Here is an 18,894-nt window from a genome sequence, read left to right as displayed (position 1 = left end):
CCAAAATAAAAATGATTGAAAATCACAATCAATTGACTCTAAATTAGTTAATTAGATGTAGAGTCTTGCAACATTACCCCCATGCCTGTATGTCATGCTAAATGCCATGAAAAATAAAGTCAAACGAAAATGAGCTACAGTAGTCATATTCAAATTCTGAAGAACGTCAGTAAAAAAATGTGCTTTAAATTTAATCAATGCCCTTTTTGTTTTGTCCTGCCAATTTAACAGAACTTATTGAATGTGGAAAAGATTCATGCAATCATGAGTTTTCTGCCTGTAATCTTGAATCAGCTCTTCAGGGTTCTGGTGCAGAATGAAGAAGATGAAATAAGCACAACTGTGACCAGGTATCCATAGCACAGCCTTAGGGGAAGAGATTTTATAAGCTGTGGTTACACACAACTTTGATTATAACCGAATGGCCACCTGATTGTGTATGCTTGCATTTCGTTCGAATACGTATCTCAAAGTTAAGTATGTCTCACTCTTGACTTCTTACCTTCTAATCATCTATTACCATCATTCAAGTAAAGTTTTAGACCTCTTTTTTAACTTTGTGTTTTTAATTAAACTTTTTATTTTGAGATAGAGTCACATGCAGTTGTAAGAAATAATGCAGAGAGAGTCCATGTTCTCTTCAGATGTTCCCAATGGTGGCATCGTGCAAAACTATAGGACAATATCACTCCCAGAATATTAACATTGATAGAATCAGGAGACAGAACATTCCCATCCCCACAAGGATCCCTCATGTTGCCCTTTTATTGACACATCTACTTCTTTCTCATCTCAAACCCCACTCCTTACCCCGGGCAACTACTGATCTGTTCTCCATCTCTAAAATTTTGTTACTTTAAGAATTTTATATATATTATATTGAAATTTTATATATAATATGAATATATAACATTTTATATATAATATGTTAAAATATACTCTATGCTCCATATATTTATATAATAAATTGATGAGTTTATTATATATTCTATTTTCAATTCATATATAAATTATATATTATATATATATATATATGGATATAGAATTATATAGTATCACAGTATGTAACCTTTGGGGATTGGCTTTTTTCACTCAGCATAATTCTCTAGAGATTCATCCAGGTTGTTGCATCACTCAATCAATCCTTTTTATTTCTGAGTGGTATTCCATATCAAAAAATGTTTAAAAATTCACCTGTTGAAGGCTAGCTGGGTTGTTTCCAGTTTTGGGTACATTTGGGGTGAACATAAGTTTTCATTTCCTTGAAATGAGCAATTGCTGGGTCATACGGTAGTTGTATGTGTTGGTTTTAAGAACATGCCGAATCTCTTGCATTCCTATACACTGATGATGAAAACTCTGAAAGAGAAATTAAGGAAACACTCCCATTTACAGTTGCAAGAAAAAGAATAAAATACCTAGGAATAAACCTACCTAAGGAGACAAAAGACTTGTATACAGAAAACTGTAAGACACTGATGAGAGAAATTAAAGAGGATACAAACAGATGGAGAGATATACCACGTTCTTGGATTGGAAGAATCAACATTGTGAAAATGACTATATTACCCAAAGCAATCTACAGATTCAATGCAATCCCTATCAAACTACCAATGGCATTTTTCACAGAACTAGAAGAAAAAATTTCACAATTTGTATGGAAACACAAAAGACCCTGAATAGCCAAAGCAATCTTGAGAAAGAAAAACAGAGCTGGAGGAATCAGGCTCCCGGACTTCAGACTATACTACAAAGCTACAGTCATCAAGACAGTATGGTACTGGCACAAAAACAAAAATATAGATCAGTGGAACAGGATAGAAAGCCCAGAGACAAATGCACGCACATAGGGTCACCTTATCTTTGATAAAGGAGGCAAGAATATACAATGGAGAAAAGACAGCCTCTTCAATAAGTGCTGCTTGGAAAACTGGACAGCTACATGTAAAAGAATGAAATTAGAACACTCCCTAACAGCACACACAAAAATAAACTCAAAATGGATTAAAGACCTAAATGTAAGGCCAGACACTATAAAACTCTCAGAGGAAAACATAGGAAGAACACTCTATGACATAAATCACAGCAAGATCCTTTTTGACCACCTCCTAGAGAAATGGAAATAAAAAGAAAAATAAACAAATGGGACCTTCAAAGCTTTTGCACAGCAAAGGAAACCATAAACAAGACAAGAAGACAACCCTCAGAATAGGAGAAAATATTTGCAAATGAAGCAACTGACAAAGGATTAACCTCCAAAATTTATAAGCAGCTCATGCAACTCAATATCAAAAAAACAAACAACTCAATCCAAAAATGAGCAGAAGACATAAATAGATTGCCAACAAACACATGAAAGGATGCTCAACATCACTAATCATCAGAGAAATGCAAATCAAAACTACAATGAGGTATTACCTCACACCAGTCAGAATGGCCATCATCAAAAAATCTACAAACAATAAATGCTGGAGAGGGTGTGGAGAAAAGGGAACCCTCTTGCACTGTTGGTGGGAATATAAATTGATACAACCACTATGGAGGACAGTATGGAGGTTCCTTAAAAAACTAAAAATAGAACTACCATATGACCCAGCAATCCCACTACTGGGCATATACCCTGAGAAAACCATAATTCAAAAAGAGTCATGTACCACAGTGTTCATTGCAGCTCTATTTACAATAGCCAGGACATGGAAGCAACCTAAGTGTCCATCAACAGATGAATGGATAAAGAAGATGTGGCACATATATACAATGGAATATTACTCAGCCATAAAAAGAAACAAAATTGAGTTATTTGTAGTGAGGTGTAAGGACCTAGAGTCTGTCATACAGAGTGAAGTAAGTCAGAAAGAGAAAAACAAATACCATATGCTAACACATATATATGGAATCTAAAAAAATGGTTATGAAGAACCTAAGGGCAGGACAGGAATAATGATGCAGATGTAGAGAATGGACTTGAGGACACGGGGAGGGGAAGGGTAAGCTAGGATGAAGTGCGAGAGTGGCATGGACATATATACACTACCAAATGTAAAATAGATAGCTAGTGGGAATCAGCTGCATGGCACAGGGAGATCAGCTCAGTGCTTTGTGACCACCTAGAAGGCTGGGATAGGGAGGGTGGGAGGGAGATGCAAGAGGGAGGAGATATGGGGGTATATGTATATGTATAGCTGATTCACTTTGTTATAAAGCAGAAACTAACACACCATTGTAAAGCAATTATACTCGAATAAAGATGTTTAAAATTTTTTTTTAACTTTTTTAATTAAAAATAACATGCCGAATTGTTTTCCAGAATAGCTGTACCATTTCTCTCCCACTGGATCTTATTTTTTTTTTATGCTCAAATTTTCTTCAACTGTTCTCACTTTAAATTTGCCTGTACTATATTCTTTCAACATTACTAATCTATCTGTCTAGTGACTTTGGCAGTTACAATTTCCTCTTTCTAGAGATAGAATTCTTAATTAATTATTGAATCAAATATTCCTAAAGTTCACTTTTTTTAAAATATTAGTCACAGCATTCTGGAAAAAAATTACTCGACATTGAAATGTTTCCAGTACCTTCATAATTCACAGGCATATTATTAGCCTCTTTCAGAATGAGAGTCTTTAGCGTCAGTTTTTTGTTTGTTTGTTTGTTTGTTTGGCTGTGTTGGGTCTTCATTGCTGCACGCAGACTTTCTCTAGTTGCAGTGAGTGGGGTCTACTCTTCGCTGCAGTGCGCAGGCTTCTCATTGCGGTGGCTTCTCTTTTTGTGGAGCATGGGCTCTAGGCACGCGGGCTTCAGTAGTTGTGGCTCGCGGGCTCTAGAATGCAGGCTCAGTAGTCATAGTGCACAGGCTTAGCTGCTCAATGGCATGCAGGATCTTCCCGGACCAGGGCTCGAACCCGTGTCCCCTGCACTGGCAGGCAGATTCTTAACAACTGTGCCACCAGGGTAGTCCCCTTTAGCGTCATTTTTAAAGTAAAGCTCTGAAGCTCTAGAAAATTAAAGTATCTCTAACAGTTCTACAACCAGGCAGTTCTGGGGCCAGATTAGAAGTCCCCAACTGTGCCTTCAAGTTATGCCTATTTCAGCATGAGTATATGCATCTGTGTTGGCAAAACTCCTAAGTATTTCAGCAGATAGATATGTTGAAATTCTGGGCTATTCCTAAGCCCTACAGCTGTGGAGTAACTGGAAGTATTAATGTGAAGAAATCAACCCATACCACAACTGCTGCTGGAAACCCTAACCCAGCTAAGAGGGGAAACCCAAAACCCTGCATCTTAAACTAATTAGTTTTTCCAAAAGCATGTATATAACACCTCTAGGTTGGAAGACACGCCCTTTTAAAGTGGAACATGATAGTTGGAGGTTAAAGAACTTTTAATAAGGTACTAAAAATGATCCCTTTTCCAAGAAGACGATGTCAGCAAACACATAGACCATAATAGCACATACAACTTGGGCAAAAATGTATCCAGTATGATATTGCAGCCATAATACATTACTTATATAATCGTGTTTAGAGATTTCATGGTTGGAAATGGCTAACGGGTATTGTCGATGTTAAACAGCCAGTATTGGGGGATAAGGGGGGTGGGGAGAGTCTGAAATTGGTTCGTTCATTCATTCAACAATGATTAAGCACCCAGTTTACCAAGCACTGTAGTGACAAACCAAGTGGTATTTTCCTGCCTTCTCCAGAAAGTCCACTGAACAGCATTGCTTTTCCAGGGTTCTGACTGACATCGTGACCAAGTGCCATGAGGAGCAGCTGGACAGCTCCGTTCAGTCCTATATTAAGGTACAAAATTGCCACCTGGGCATTGGTCACATCCCCTTGTGCTGTGTGGCTTTTCTCATTTCCTGTCTGCAACAAGTGGGAAGTTTCCCCCTTTAGCTGGATGGTGCCTACCACAGTCGTATCAGACATTCCCCTTAGCTACTTAGAATTCCTTCTTTTTGCATTGATGGGCTCGATGTATTGTTTCAATGTATAAATGTATAAATAATGTGTACATGTGCAAATGAATATTTATATGGGGAGAGAGAGCAAAGAAAGAGAGGAGAAAACTAAAGTATTGTCCTTTGAAGTCAACATTACAAATAAATGAAATTCCTCTATAAGGAAGATGTTTCCTGTTGGTTTGTTGAATGTGCTATGTTTCTTCTGTAATGTTTTCTTAGCTCTTTTTATTGTTTTCTCAGGCATTATTTCATTTCCCAGTTACTGTATATTTGTACCTGCTTCTGGTATGTTAAGTCCTTTATCCTCTGGCATGAACCACTAGCCCATCCCATCAGTGTGCACTGCTTCTTCCAGTGGCCTTCGTCAGATGTTCACTTGGATATGTTTATATTCTCATTTTCAGTTGGCCTGTGACTTAATACCAGTGAACTTGTGATGATGTTTGCACATTATAGTTCCAGCCTAAAAGTCATCTTCTTGAGTGAAGAGAAAAAAAATCCATCCAGAGATAAATGAAAGTACCTTATATTCCTTTATAATGCATAGAGGACCTAAATTTCAATATTTATGCACAGATTGTATCTTTAAGAGACATAGACCTTTTTATTAAAAGACATATTCCATTAATATATAGATAGACATTTATCCATATATTTTAGATGTCTAGAAAGGTGACTAGAGAAGAATTTGGGGTCTTCTGTGACAGAAATGCTCCTGTAAAAGGAAATAACTAGAAATTTTATTCTGGAGTGAACCCTTCTGAGATACCATCAGTGAGGAATTTTTCTCATTACAGTTTTATATTTACATGTTTTCTACCTGTCAGAAATGTTAGATGTCTTCCCAAATATCTAAGTATGAGTGTGTGCCATTCCTTAAAATAGACCATATGCCAAAAATAGTTTCTTCACAGTAATTTCCCTATGGTATAATTTTACCCAATAAGATCTACAATTCAGCTGCAGAAGGCCAGTTCCACCTACAAATGCCTTTTTAGTTTGCTCTCTAAGACAGAGTCATAGCTTACTTTTATAGGGTATTGAAGACTTTACTGTTCAACAGAAATCATCTATAGAATTTTCATTCTCTCGACACTTACCCCAGTTTTCCATTTCAATTGCCAAAGGGGCTGAGAAGAAAAAAAATTCCCCAATCCTTATTACGCAAAGTCATCTTTTCAACACACATATTATTTACCTGTTCCAATGGAATCACTGAAAATTGCATTGAGAACCCACTGATGTTGTGGTTATTTTTGTGACAGCCGAGGCTAGTTCCTGATGAGAGCCTTAAATCAGCTCTCAGATGTTATCTGTGATGCTCTTGGAGCATTGTCCTGGAAACACACCCTGGAAAGGTCTTTATTTTTAAGCAGGATGTTTGAAATATCCTGATGAGACCCTTTGATTTTGTAACGTAGGAAGCTGTGTATTTAGTTTGCTTTGAAGTGGTTCAAATCTAGAAATACACCTACGTGGAATTTCAAGCTGATAAAAATTCCTAAAGATATTTTATAACATAATTTCATGTATCTAAAACAAATACAGCCTAATAAATATAACCAACTGGAATTTTACTCTGGAAAGAACATTAAAGTAGCAAATGGAAAACTAGATTCTAGTTAAGGTTAAATAGTTAACTTGGAGCAATCAGCCTCTCTGAACCTCATTTTTCTCCTCTGTGAAGTGAGATGGGGTAGACCAGATGAACATCTAGGTCTATGATTCTGTGACTTGACTCCTGCTGTAGTACATGGCTGACAGCCTGACCTTGACCAAGGAGTATGATTTTTTTTTTTTACCTGTGGTGGAAAAAATTATTTTTTAACATATACATTAAGCCCCATATCTAAGAGTATAGTGAAAACTGGTACCAATACGTGCTTTGATGTCCTTGAAAGATGGGATAGCTGATATAATTCAAACCTATTCAGAAGTAATCTAAACACCATTTCAAGTTCAGTGGTGCTAAATGCTGCTAACTCACTCCATCTACGATATCCAAAATGCACACATACACCATGTCTTTTTCAAAAATGTATACCTAAAGTCAATCTAATTAAATGCCATGGTTTACAGCAATTCGTGGGACTGATATGGTCTAGCCAAAATTTTTTAAATTTCAGAGCTAGTCAAAATGCACTTGGGGCTAAATTACTGCACATGGGATTAGATAGTTGATGACATTACCCTCATATGAGTCATAATCCACGAGGGGCAAAATCATACTACTCTTGATTTTAGCTAGTTTCATGCATTTCTCAGCCTTGTTTTTCTCCTTTGGGATGAGCGTGGAGAAGTTAGGCCCCATCAGAATGACTTAGATGTCAATGGGCTCTGAAGTTCAAAGAAATAATTATAGACCCAAATGCAAAGTGCCTCTGCTTTGTTTCTTGCCTTCCTTCATCTTTGACTGTAGTGAAGTCCAAATTTTGAATATTATGAAGAAAAGACCTTCCTTGAGGCAAACCCAACTCATAAGTAAAATATTATCATTCGGAAATAAGCATTTTGTATTTAAAATATACGTGCATGAATTGATACTTAAAATATATGAAGAAATATGGAAAACTAGACCATGACGTGCACTCAGTGGTGAATGCCAACACCAATCTTTTAAGAAAAAAAAGCGAGAAACATTAGTTATCTTACTGATGGCCAATCATTATGAACCTGTTGGTTGCCATGTCTCAGCATGAGATGGCAGTGGACACTGGGCTTGTGGGCAGCTCACCTACTGGCCTCTGGAAGGCGCCTGCTTCCCCACTTGGCTATTTGAGTGGGTGCTCTACCCTTTCAGGATGAAGAAATGCTACCATGCCACCCACCTGTTGCCAGTGGAAGGAAGGAGAAGGGGAAATGTATCCTAAGTAGGTGGGTCAAAGCCCTCCATGTTTCCTTGAACCCTCTAAATTGCTCTCTGATCTTCTTTGTGATTTCTACAAAGAGCATTTCAAGGAGAACTTAGGTGAGCAAGGCTCTACCTGTGCAAAGCCCTCAATAGGAGCAGGTGTGTATTACACTTATCATTGGGCCTTCATTTATTTCATGACAAAATCTGGCATGAGCAGATAATTTTGAGACATGAGTTATTCTTGGAACGTAATTTTTGATGCTTTGCTTTTAAATATTTAACTTTTTTCACTTTTTGGATTTTCTTCAGTTTGTGTTCAAGACCACGGCATGCAAGGAGAGAACTATACATGAGGAACTGGTTAAAAATGTGACTGGTCTTTTGCAATCAAATGACTCCACAACAGTCAAGCATGTCCTGAAGGTAAAGAATTTAAAGACGGTCCTTTCATTGGGATGGCTTACACTCAACCCTGAAGGTGATAGGATTCATTGATTTTTATAGATCGTTTCTCTAATAGTTTCTGGTATAAGCTTCATGTTGAAATGGTAACATATGAACCTATTAAGAAAAAGAGATCCATGTCAAGAGAACAGATCATTTTCACAAGTAGAATGGACTCAAGTTAAGTCCTTTGGCCTGAAGGCAGAATGAATGACTATTAAGAATGACCTAAAACATTCAAAAATGCTAAGTGTACCCAAAATAAAGTTTATTGGGTTTTTAGGCACAGTAAGAGGAAAACTACCAACAAAAGGATTAATGATGTAGTAATGAATATACTGACAGCAGAGAAGAGGCAGAGAAACAGCCACTCTTTGACCCCCAAAAGTTGAAACACATGCATTTGTAGTAATATAAGAAGAGATGGTGAGAAGCTGTTAAAGATGTAACTTATAGACTTGTGAATTTAGTCCCCTGCTAAATTAATTATCTATCATGACTTGACAGATACATGATTGATTAGTAAGTAGCTAGAAGGGGAGGCTGAAGGCTGGGTCAATAGGCGTCAACAGGAGTTCACGAAAATCACATTTTCCTAGGCCAAGCGGTTTGTTTGTTTAAATTTAAATTAGCCGTATGAGTATATTCATTCAGTTTATCCAACAAGTATATTCCAAGTGCCTTCCTTGTGACAAGCACCATCCTCACCATCCTAGGCATTTGGCATGCATTTAGAGAATAGAATAAAGATCTCTGCCCTTGGGAAGCTTACATTCTACTGCGGGATAAAAACAGTAAATGACACACATAGTAGCAAAGTTAATTAAATTGTATGTTTGGAGGTGAGAAGTAGCATAGGAAAAGAAAACGTCGAGCAGGTAAAGGGAATGGGGAGTCCTGAGTATGCAGGGTGAGGTTTGCAGTTTTAAATAGAATGGTCAAGATAGAGCTCGTGGAGAAGGTAATACCTCAGCAAAAAACGTGAAGGAAGTGAGGGAGCTGGAGATGTTTAGGGTAGAACATTAAAGGTAGAGGGGAAAACATACCATATCTTTTGTCTGACTTATTTCACTAAGCATAATACCCTCCGAGTTCATCCATGATGTCACAAATAGCAAAATTTCATTCACTTATATGTGGGATCTAAAAAGTAAAACAAACAAGTGAATATAACAAAACAGAAACAGACTCACTGATACAGAGAACAAACTAGTGGTTCTGAGGTGGGAGAGGAGTGGGGGGAGGGGACAAATAAGTGAAGGGGATGAACAGGTACAAACTGTTAGGTATAAAATAAGTTACAAGGATGTAATGTATAGTGCAGGGTATATCGCCAATATTTTTATAATAACCTTATATGGAGTACAATGTATAAAAATATTGAATCATTATGTTGTGCACCTAAAACTAATATAATATTGTAAGTCAGCTATATTTCAAAAAAAAAAGGTAGAGGGGAAGACCTGTATAACGTTGTAAGGCAGCAGCACACCTAGTGGATATGCCTGAAAGATGGCAGGGAAGCCAATGTGGCTGAAGCCACGTGAGCAAAGAAAAGAGGAGGCAAGATGAAGTCAGAGAGGCAGCGGGAGGTTTGGCAGGTAATGTAAGGCCTGTGGGCCATTGCAAGGGCTTTGGCTTCCACTCAGAGAGAAACTGGGAGCCAACAGAGGACTTTGAGCGGAGGAGTGACTTGAGCTGATCTTGGTTCAAAAGGATCGCTCTGATGGCTGTGTAGAGAATAGACTGTAGTGGGGTGAGAGTGGAGACGGGGCTGCTGAAGAAGGCTGCCTGCCTAGCATCCATGTCGCTGCAAATGGCATTATTTCATTCTTTTTAATGGCTGAGTAATATTCCACTGTATATATGTACCACATCTTCTTTATCCATTCGTCTGTCAATGGGCATTTAGGTTGCTTCCATATCTTGGCTATTGTAGACAGTGCTGCAATGAACATTGGGGTACATGTATCCTTTTGAACCATGTTCTTCTCTGGATATATGCCAAGGAGTGGGATTGCTGGATCATATGGTAGTTACATTTTTAGTTTTTTAAGGAACCTCCATACTGTTCTCCATAGTGACTGTACCAATTTACAGTCCCACCAACAGTGTAGGAGGGTTCCCTTCTCTCCACACCCTCTCCAGCAGGGTCCTCTGGGGAAGAGTCAGTGTTCAGTTAAAAGACAAGGCAAAGGGAATGTTTGGAGGAGAAGTTGCATCTTCAGGAGATTTTATTGGTGATGGACCATGTGTTCCAGACCAAAGGTATGGTGGGTGGGTTTCAGGAGATGAGAAGCAGTGAGATACACAAGGGGATGTGCAGCACCTACGGAGACCAGAGGGCAGGAGAGGAGTGAGGCTTCTTCTGTTATCAGATGTGAACAGAGGCAAGAGGCTCAATGGGATTAGTCCTTGTGGATTCAAGGTAAATAGTGTAGGTGGGGCTGAGTGCTGAGGGATGGAGAGTGACAGGTGTCAGTTAAATCAAGAGACAAATGTTAGAACATTTGGCATCGTGGTTAAAAATATTATTTAGGACAAAGTGGGGTGCCTTGTGTTAATGAAATATTCCCAACAACATGAATTTCACTTCCAATATCAAGTTTACTAAGGAATGACCCCCTTTTTAAGCCAGAGCTGCCCCTTTAGAGCTTAAACGTCCTTTCTTCCTCATCTCAGTCAATCTTCCAGCGTTAGAACCCGGTACTCAGAAGTTGTTAACAGCATGGCTGGTATCAGCCTAAAATTGGATATAGTTCAGATGCCCATCCACAGTAGAGCAGATAGGTAAATTGGGATTATATATGTGACGCGGTGACAATAGAGGACCCCCAGCTACCTAGCTCCACATAAGCAAACCTCAGAAAAGAATTTGTTGAATTGAAAAGGCAATCACAAGAGAATACATACAGGATGATTCCGTTTGTTTGAAGTTCAGTGGCAGGCAAAACTGAATATTACTTCGATGTATGATATTGGTAGCAAAATTATGAAGGAAAGCAAGGGAATGATGAGCACAAAATTCAAAATTGTTATCTGTGGTGGAGAGGCTGGGAAGGGAAGAGGCTCAGGGAAGTGTATTCTTTGTAAGTGTACACAATATGTGATATATATTTTTTGTATCTGGGTTAAGCAAGACCCTTAGACCCAAGAAAGAGGGGCCTCCACTCTTGCGTATGCTTTGATCTTCTCCAAATGCACCCCTTCTCATAAGAAAAAGTATGAGAATAGCCAAGAGGAATGCTCCTGGGAGCCCCTACCGCCTCTTCAGGACCTATAAGAATCCCCAGGAGGCCCTCCCTAAAGGGTTTATAGGTTTATTCCTGGGCATGCTTAGATCTCTTTCCTAAGTCCATTCTTCAGAGGGAAACTCTTGAGTGTAACCCAAGACCCAAGGGGGGAGCAGTGTTTGGTGGGAGAGAGGGACCAGTTTGTGGGCAGCACTTGGATTTGCAGGCTGGACAGTCACCCACGTGCCCCAGGCCCCTCAGTGTAGGACGGAGCCTCAGGTGAGAAGAGGGGGTGGGCCCCACGTTCTGGTACAGCGTTCCAAGTTGTCATGAAGTTATATTTGCCAAGATAGGAGGATCCAACATATTTTATTTAAGACTCTGTTAACTTGACTTTGAACTTTCAGATATTTTCACATGTGGCTTCCATTTTCACTCTTGCCTCTATCCCTGGCAATGTTAGGGGTGGGTCTGCTACACCATATTTTAAGATAAAAAAGTTTTACTTAGTTTTGTTTAACTAAGTAAAACAGATAGAACACCCAATGAATAAGTATTTCATAAGACTACTGTCTACTCAGCCATGTCTAGTAAACCAGTATCTTGTTTTAGTTTAAACAGTCTTTGAGATGACTGAGGAACAGAAATATCTGGTATTTACTTTTACCATTAGAACTTTGCTAAGGATGACCCTAACATAATGGAGAACATACTATGGCTCTGATGCATTTAATTTCAAAGAATACATTTTAAGATAAAGGTTTTATAAAATCGCATGTTGTGAAGAATGGAATTATCATTATTTCGCTATAAGATGATAAATTTCTGGTTGTCTTTTCTTTTCCTAACAGCATTCCTGGTTCTTCTTTGCAATTATCCTAAAATCCATGGCACAGCACTTGATTGACACAAATAAAATTCAGGTACGATCATAGGTAATACAATAGCATCCAACAAATGTGAGACATGACTGTGTGTATCAGTACAGGTCCTTCAGAAGCAGATGCCAGGACAAAATTAGAAGTACAAAAATGACTACAAAGGATAAAGGGACAGGCAAAAGGACTAGGAAGGTCTGACACCTGTGAAAGGAGATGGCAAAGGAAGGAGGATCGGCTAGAAAAAGGTTTGCAGTGAGGAAGTTGTAGGTGGGCCAATGGGCTGTCTGAGAGCAAAGAATGCTCATGAGAAAAGTCCTGCATCGGGCAGATGGTCTGGCTCTCTTACCTCTGCAAGCTCAGTAATTACTCAGAGCAGCCGGAGAGAATGTGGCCTTGGCATGAACTCTTGAGTGGGTCCCAAAGGCTTCGTAGTTATTTCGTTCATCCCAGTAGACTTTTTCTCAAGGGAGTATCTGAGCTATGCACATCCTTGGCTGCCACCCGTGGTCCACAGTCCACAGCTTACACTACCTTTCACATATGTTTATGAATCTTCTCCTCCGCAGTTCCCATGGGCCTCTCCTTCCTGAAAGGAAACTTACAAGAGGGAGGCTAGTGGAGTTAACTGTAGCCCCTGTTACTATAGTTGGTCTCGGAACCCTGTGCAGTTCTCATCACCTCCCTCCTCTACCATCCATTCTAGATTGCCCTCACCCTCACCCAGCAGCTCTGAAGGTCTTGGTGACTTACTGTGTTGTGACCCAAACCCTCATTCCGGAGTGGTCCAGGGTGGTCTCAGCCTCCGGGAGTCATACTCTACTCAGACCATATAGAGTTACAATCGGGTAGGGAGGATCAAGAAGCACCCAAGTGGATTGCCTGAGTTCCATACGTATTTCTCTTGTCCTCACTGTGGGTAAGACTGAGGGGAAACCTCTGACTCTTACCCCTCCCTCACTGGGAGACTAAATCAGAGCAATATTGCATGGGGTGGGAATGGTGGCGAATAGCAATATTGTCTCCGTTTACACCCTTGGCTGGGGAGGGGCAGTGCCAGAGGCTTACACTTGACCTTCTCCACCAGGATAGCGCCACAGGTCAAGCATCCAGTGTGTGGTTACTCTAGATGCTGATTATGTCAATACAAATTATACATTTGGACCAGGTAAATGGCTGTTTGGTGGATTTTTGAACCCAGTGGACCCTCTGCTAACAGAACTTTAGGCAGGGCTACTTTATTAATCCTGTGAGTTTCCACTCTAACTGGGTGGGCATGATGGTGTTTTGGTCCCCAGATAGCAGGTATCAACTCAGATCTTGTGTCCCATAGTGCTTGGAATATATGAATATTCCCCTCCGCCTAGTATAGTCACCTGAGGAAAGCCTTTGGAGAAGGACTGGTAGAATCATTACAGTATGTACTTATCAAAGGTCTGCAGGGGGCTTTCTTTAGGGACCCTGCCTCCTCTTCAGCTAGTATGTACCAGATCTGAAAATTGACTGAGATCCAAGAACAGAGAGAGGATTCGTGTCTATTCACTGGAACAAACATCCTCATCTCCTGATTGTCCAGTCTTGCCTCCTTGGAGGACATTAAGCATCGCCATTGTCGGCTGCTGATTGTCTCGTCCCTAGGGCTTCCAACATGTCATTAATCAGCTCTGTAGCTCCCTGAGAGTCAAGCCCCCTTGGCTGCTCTCCAGATTTGCCATTTGTTTTGGTAACCGCAACCCCCTGGCCCCTGGAGATTAGGTGCAATCACATGGCCTGTGTTATATTGATGACCCTCATCCTCATGACTGTTAGCGAGCCAACACTGTGATTGCCTCTCTCACCTGCAGATGGGAGACACCAGTGAACGGTCTTAGGGATGTCGGTCCCCAGTACCTTCCTGATGGCCTTGGTGGATAGTGGGTCTTCTGGGCTCATATTTCCATTCCTACATGTCCACCTTCGTCTGCTTCTTTATTCCTTCCTCATTCATTTGCCAGGGCAACCTAGGCATTTCCATTCTGCTTAAAATGAGCCATCTCCAGGATTCTAAGAGCCAACTAACAGGGAGTGGTCCATCCCCTGAGGTCTTATTTAAGCCCGTGTCCTGACAAAGTGCCCTCATGTCAATGAATTTGAATTTATCCATTCTTATGTTCTGGCCATCTTGGTCAAACACACTCAACATCCGATCTCAGTGGTACTCCCACTGTGGCTCCTGCTGGTACATGCTAACTAATTCCTATAACTCCTTGGGGTATACGCTCTTCCTTACCTTATTAGGCCCAGCAGGTTCGCAGCTGAGTTAAGCTGGCATTTAATCCCAGCTAATGGCCTGAGCTCCAGGAGAGGAGGAAGGACAGCTCCTGAAGGGTCTGCCTGTCGTCTTGCAGGGAGAGACCTTTGCAGTGTATTCCCACACGGGAGAAGCGCTGACTCTGAATAGAGAGGGATGGGGCACTGAGGATTCAGGGGAGTCTGCCAAGCCACCATCCTCGGGTCATCCATCCACATGCCCCATCCATGCCTCCAGACCTCAGGCCTTTCCAAACATGGCCTTGACATAAGCATAACAGACCTGCCTTGGCTGCACATCTAATCATCTCTGGTATTCCATAACTCTTAGTTCTTAAGTCCTGTGTTTGCTTTTCAGCTGTGTCTGCTCTTCTACTTCCAGAGATAAGAGCGTCCTGTCCGGGAGGAAGAGAAAATCTAACATGAAGCTAAGAGTGATTCCTATCTCTCTGTTCTTAAGCTATATCAGGAAACCTCACCACTGTAATCCTTGCTCTGCCACTAACATGTTAGATGATTTAAAAAAAAGACACTAAACATCTCAGAGTCTGTTCTCCCATCTGTAAAAAGAACAAATTGGACTAAAATCCTTTCGTTCCCACCAGTATCTATCTGCTAAAATAGATAGGTCACAAAACACCCTTATGAACAGCCTAAGAATAAAGGAACTCATCGTAAACAAGAGTTTATCTTCACTGATTCAAGTTCCCTTTTCATTACCCTCTTCCATAGCAATCACTATACCCAGTTTTCTTCCAGAGGTGCATGGCCTTCCAATTTTCTAACCATCTCTATGTATCACAGTACGAGAAGGCCAGATACCATCATTTGACTTGAAAGCATTCACAATAAACATCTCCCAAGCTATTTGCATTTTCTTTTCTTATTTTTTAATTGTGAAGTGAATAGCTTTCTTTGCTATTAAAAAAAGCTTCCATCATCAAGGAGATATGGGGAAGTCAGATCCCTAGTCTGGTCCTCTGAAAGGCGGATAACACCTCCCTGTGACCCCTGCTTTCTTGTCCAAGGTGAATTCCTATTTACTAGGAAGTGCTGAATGTCTTCTCAATCCTGAGCTCTAGTAGCCAAAGTTTTCTTGTACTGGCTACACCTTTTGTTTCCCGTCAGCCCCTTGTTCTTAACGAAATTCCCAAACGCCTGAAGTTCAGGCGATCCTTGTGACCTCCTGATCCTTGTGACCTGATCCTTGTGACCTCCACCATACCATAGCCCAGGTTCTCCAACGCGTTCCAGCTCTACAGCTTGGGATTCAACCATGCTGTCACCTTACTCCCCTTCCTCCCCTGTCCTGAGACACAAAATCCACCATCCCCAGCTCAGGAATTCTCCCACCTCAAGCCCTTGGGATAGACTTCCAGAGAGCAATTAAAAATATTACTCATGTGTTTACCAATCAGCATGTCTTTGGGTTAAGAGTGGGAGTAGGCTACAAGGGGAGTTTGAAAGGAAGGCCAAAAAAACGGAGGAACAGAGGGATTATCGAAGTCCAAGATATTACTGTATGTCCCTGTGAAGAAAATGTTGACATTGATATGTTTAATGTATCTTGGAAGACTAACACAATGAAAAGAGGAAAACTACAAATGTGCTTTGATTACCTAAAAAGTGATTGCTGCTTTCATAGGTGAATTGTTTACCCTTATTTCCCCAAGGTATATGGAGCAGGATGAAAAATGATGTCTGCAATTAAATCCATTAGGTTTATTTGTTGTTAACTTAATTTGATTTCAACAATAAGCTTTGAATATATACAGAGGGTAACCATGAAATCCTCAAAATGTCTATACAGTCATGTCCTGGTACAATGGCTTAAAAAAAAGCCAGTCCAAGTCAGCTCCAGCGTCCTACAATTAATCACTGTTTGTTCTATGCAGTTCCTGTAATTTTAGCCTCTGTGGTTTTTATTCTTGCCTCATGGAAGGCTGGGTGCTCAGAATTTTAGAGAATATGGCACCGTCTAACTCTCAATTGTCTGTTTCTGTCTATAGTGAAAATGCGAGTCTAATTTTAAAGCCAACTTGTAAAGATGAATGAATCTTACCTATCTCGTGCAAAGAGGCTGTGTAAATTCACAAAGTAGAGATTGAAATGGGAAAACTCAGCTGCCTGAAACTTTCCCTTTATGTGCAGGAGTTCAAATTGGGGGGGTGGGGCGTGGATTCCTGGACTGAGGGCAGTCTTTAGGGGCCTATAGAGTTTTATTCAATGTATGTTATGTAATCTCACAGCCAAATCACTTTTTATCTTGTGGCAAAAGCATCTTGACTGTGAAGTCCCACAGGCATCTGCGGTGGCATATGCTGGGACCATTGAGTTAAGACTAGCTTGTGTAAACCTTCATCTATAAGATAAATAAGATTTGAGCATCTAATGGAAAACATGGTGATTATAGTTGATAACACTGTATTGTGTAATTGAAATTTGCTGAGAGTAGAACTTAAATGTCCTCTCCCCAAAAATATGTATGTGAGCTGATGGATGGCTTAATTAACTAGATGAGGGGTAGAGGGTGTAATTCTTTCACAATATGTATGTGTATGAAAGCACCACAGTGTATGCTTTAAATATCTTATAATTTTATATGTCAACTATAACTCAATAAAGCTGAAATAAATGTTTTAAAAAGACTAGCTGGGACTCACTACTTATTAGAGAACATTACAAACCAATATCTGTACTCATTCAGTTATTCATTCACTGATTTCTTATAGCTGTTTATTGGAGGATTCCTAGTTTTAAAAAATCAAAATAATTGATTTTTAAATTAGAGAAGTGTAAGTCAAAGAAAATCTAGAATAATATTCATTAAACCATTGAATTGATAGTAGTTATTTCCGGAGAGGGAAAGGAGGGGAATTAAGAGGTTATTTTAAAATGTTACATTTCTACATTGTCTGAATAGTCTGCAATTCATATATGTTATAATTTATAATGAAAAAGTGAAAAATGTATTGGCCAAAATAGAAGGAAACATTAAATGAAAATGATGAAAATCATGACCTTGAAATTAAAAGGGCTTCTATTTTATTATTGCTTTCAAGTTTTCAAAAAGACTTTTTGTTTGTAGTAAGGCTTACAGTTTATGTTTTCCAGACTTAGTATTTCATGGGTCACATTATAAAGAAATGATCCATTCTTTCCTTAGCTTTCTCGGCCTCAAAGATTTCCTGAATCTTACCAAAATGAACTGGACAATCTTGTCATGAGCCTAGCCGACCACATGATTTGGAAAAACAAAGATGCACTTGAAGAAACAAGAAGGGCAAACCACAGCGTTGCCAGATTTCTTAAGGTACAATTATACAAGATCACAGTTCTATTCAAGCCTCCATGATAGTGGGTGTGAGATACTCTAAATGTTAATTTAAGTCACAGTTTCATTTATGATGAAAAGTCAAGACTACCAGGATTAGATGAATACTTTCATCTGTACATCTTTCTTGCTTGAAATACTTTTTGATATTTTTTCCAATTTGAAGTCATACAGAACAAAAACCAAGGTTAAAGAAAAGTATCTACTTGAGTGTTGCCAAACGAAGTACTTCTAAATATTTTTAAAGAGAAAAATGAGATTTTTAAAGATGCTGCACTGTGACAATATTATTCTCTTGGGCTTTTCTGCCCTTGAAGTGATGTTTTGGATTGGTTACGGCTCTAACAGTGATGCCAAATAGCCACTTTGGGAAAATTTGGGGGAATTTAGCATTTTTGTTATATTACCTCTAGGCTCTTTTTACATGATGAAAATATTGTGCATTAATCGCATGAAAGGAAAATTATCAGTTAAAGTATTGAGCAACATAAAGTGAATATACATATACATATATATATATATACACATACATATATTTAGCATCATTTCTTCGAATTACAGGCATTTCTATTGAATTGAGAAGAAAAATGTGCTTAGTCCAAGAAAAGCTAATGTAGAATGATGGTGTATCATTTAACAGATAACACATTCAACCAGAAAGATAATGTTTTTCTTCTATTCCTTCTTTTGCCCAACTATTGACTATTGATGAAGCCACTTCACTTGTTTCTTTGTGGTAGACACCAGAACATACTGGATAGGTGTGGGAATTTATAAATAAATACTACTAACATAAAGTTAAGAGGCTATGGAGGTAGATGGAAAATTAGCTTAACTTGTCTTTGGTGAGTTTTAATTCAGTCTAATTTCTTTTTTAATGTGTTAAATGCA

At 39.4% G+C, this 18,894-nt stretch overlaps 1 protein-coding gene across 9 annotated transcripts in view; it reads left to right on the top strand.

The window, feature by feature from the left end:
• Positions 1–18,894, top strand: part of DOCK10 (dedicator of cytokinesis 10) — a 289,535-nt gene that overhangs the window by 219,951 nt on the left and 50,690 nt on the right. For all 9 annotated transcript variants that reach the window (XM_036858477.1, XM_036858476.1, XM_036858473.1 and 6 more), the window contains exons 24-28: positions 232–350; positions 4,738–4,807; positions 8,135–8,248; positions 12,354–12,425; positions 17,836–17,982. In XM_036858477.1, the coding sequence (XP_036714372.1) occupies positions 232–350; positions 4,738–4,807; positions 8,135–8,248; positions 12,354–12,425; positions 17,836–17,982 (522 nt within the window). The remainder of the gene's footprint in view (positions 1–231; positions 351–4,737; positions 4,808–8,134; positions 8,249–12,353; positions 12,426–17,835; positions 17,983–18,894) is intronic.

Source organism: Balaenoptera musculus, chromosome 7 (genome assembly GCF_009873245.2).
Source record: "Balaenoptera musculus isolate JJ_BM4_2016_0621 chromosome 7, mBalMus1.pri.v3, whole genome shotgun sequence".
Taxonomy (NCBI): Eukaryota; Metazoa; Chordata; class Mammalia; order Artiodactyla; family Balaenopteridae; genus Balaenoptera; species Balaenoptera musculus.
The sequence above is the reverse complement of the archived record's forward strand: the minus strand, read 5'-3'. Positions and strand labels throughout refer to the sequence as shown.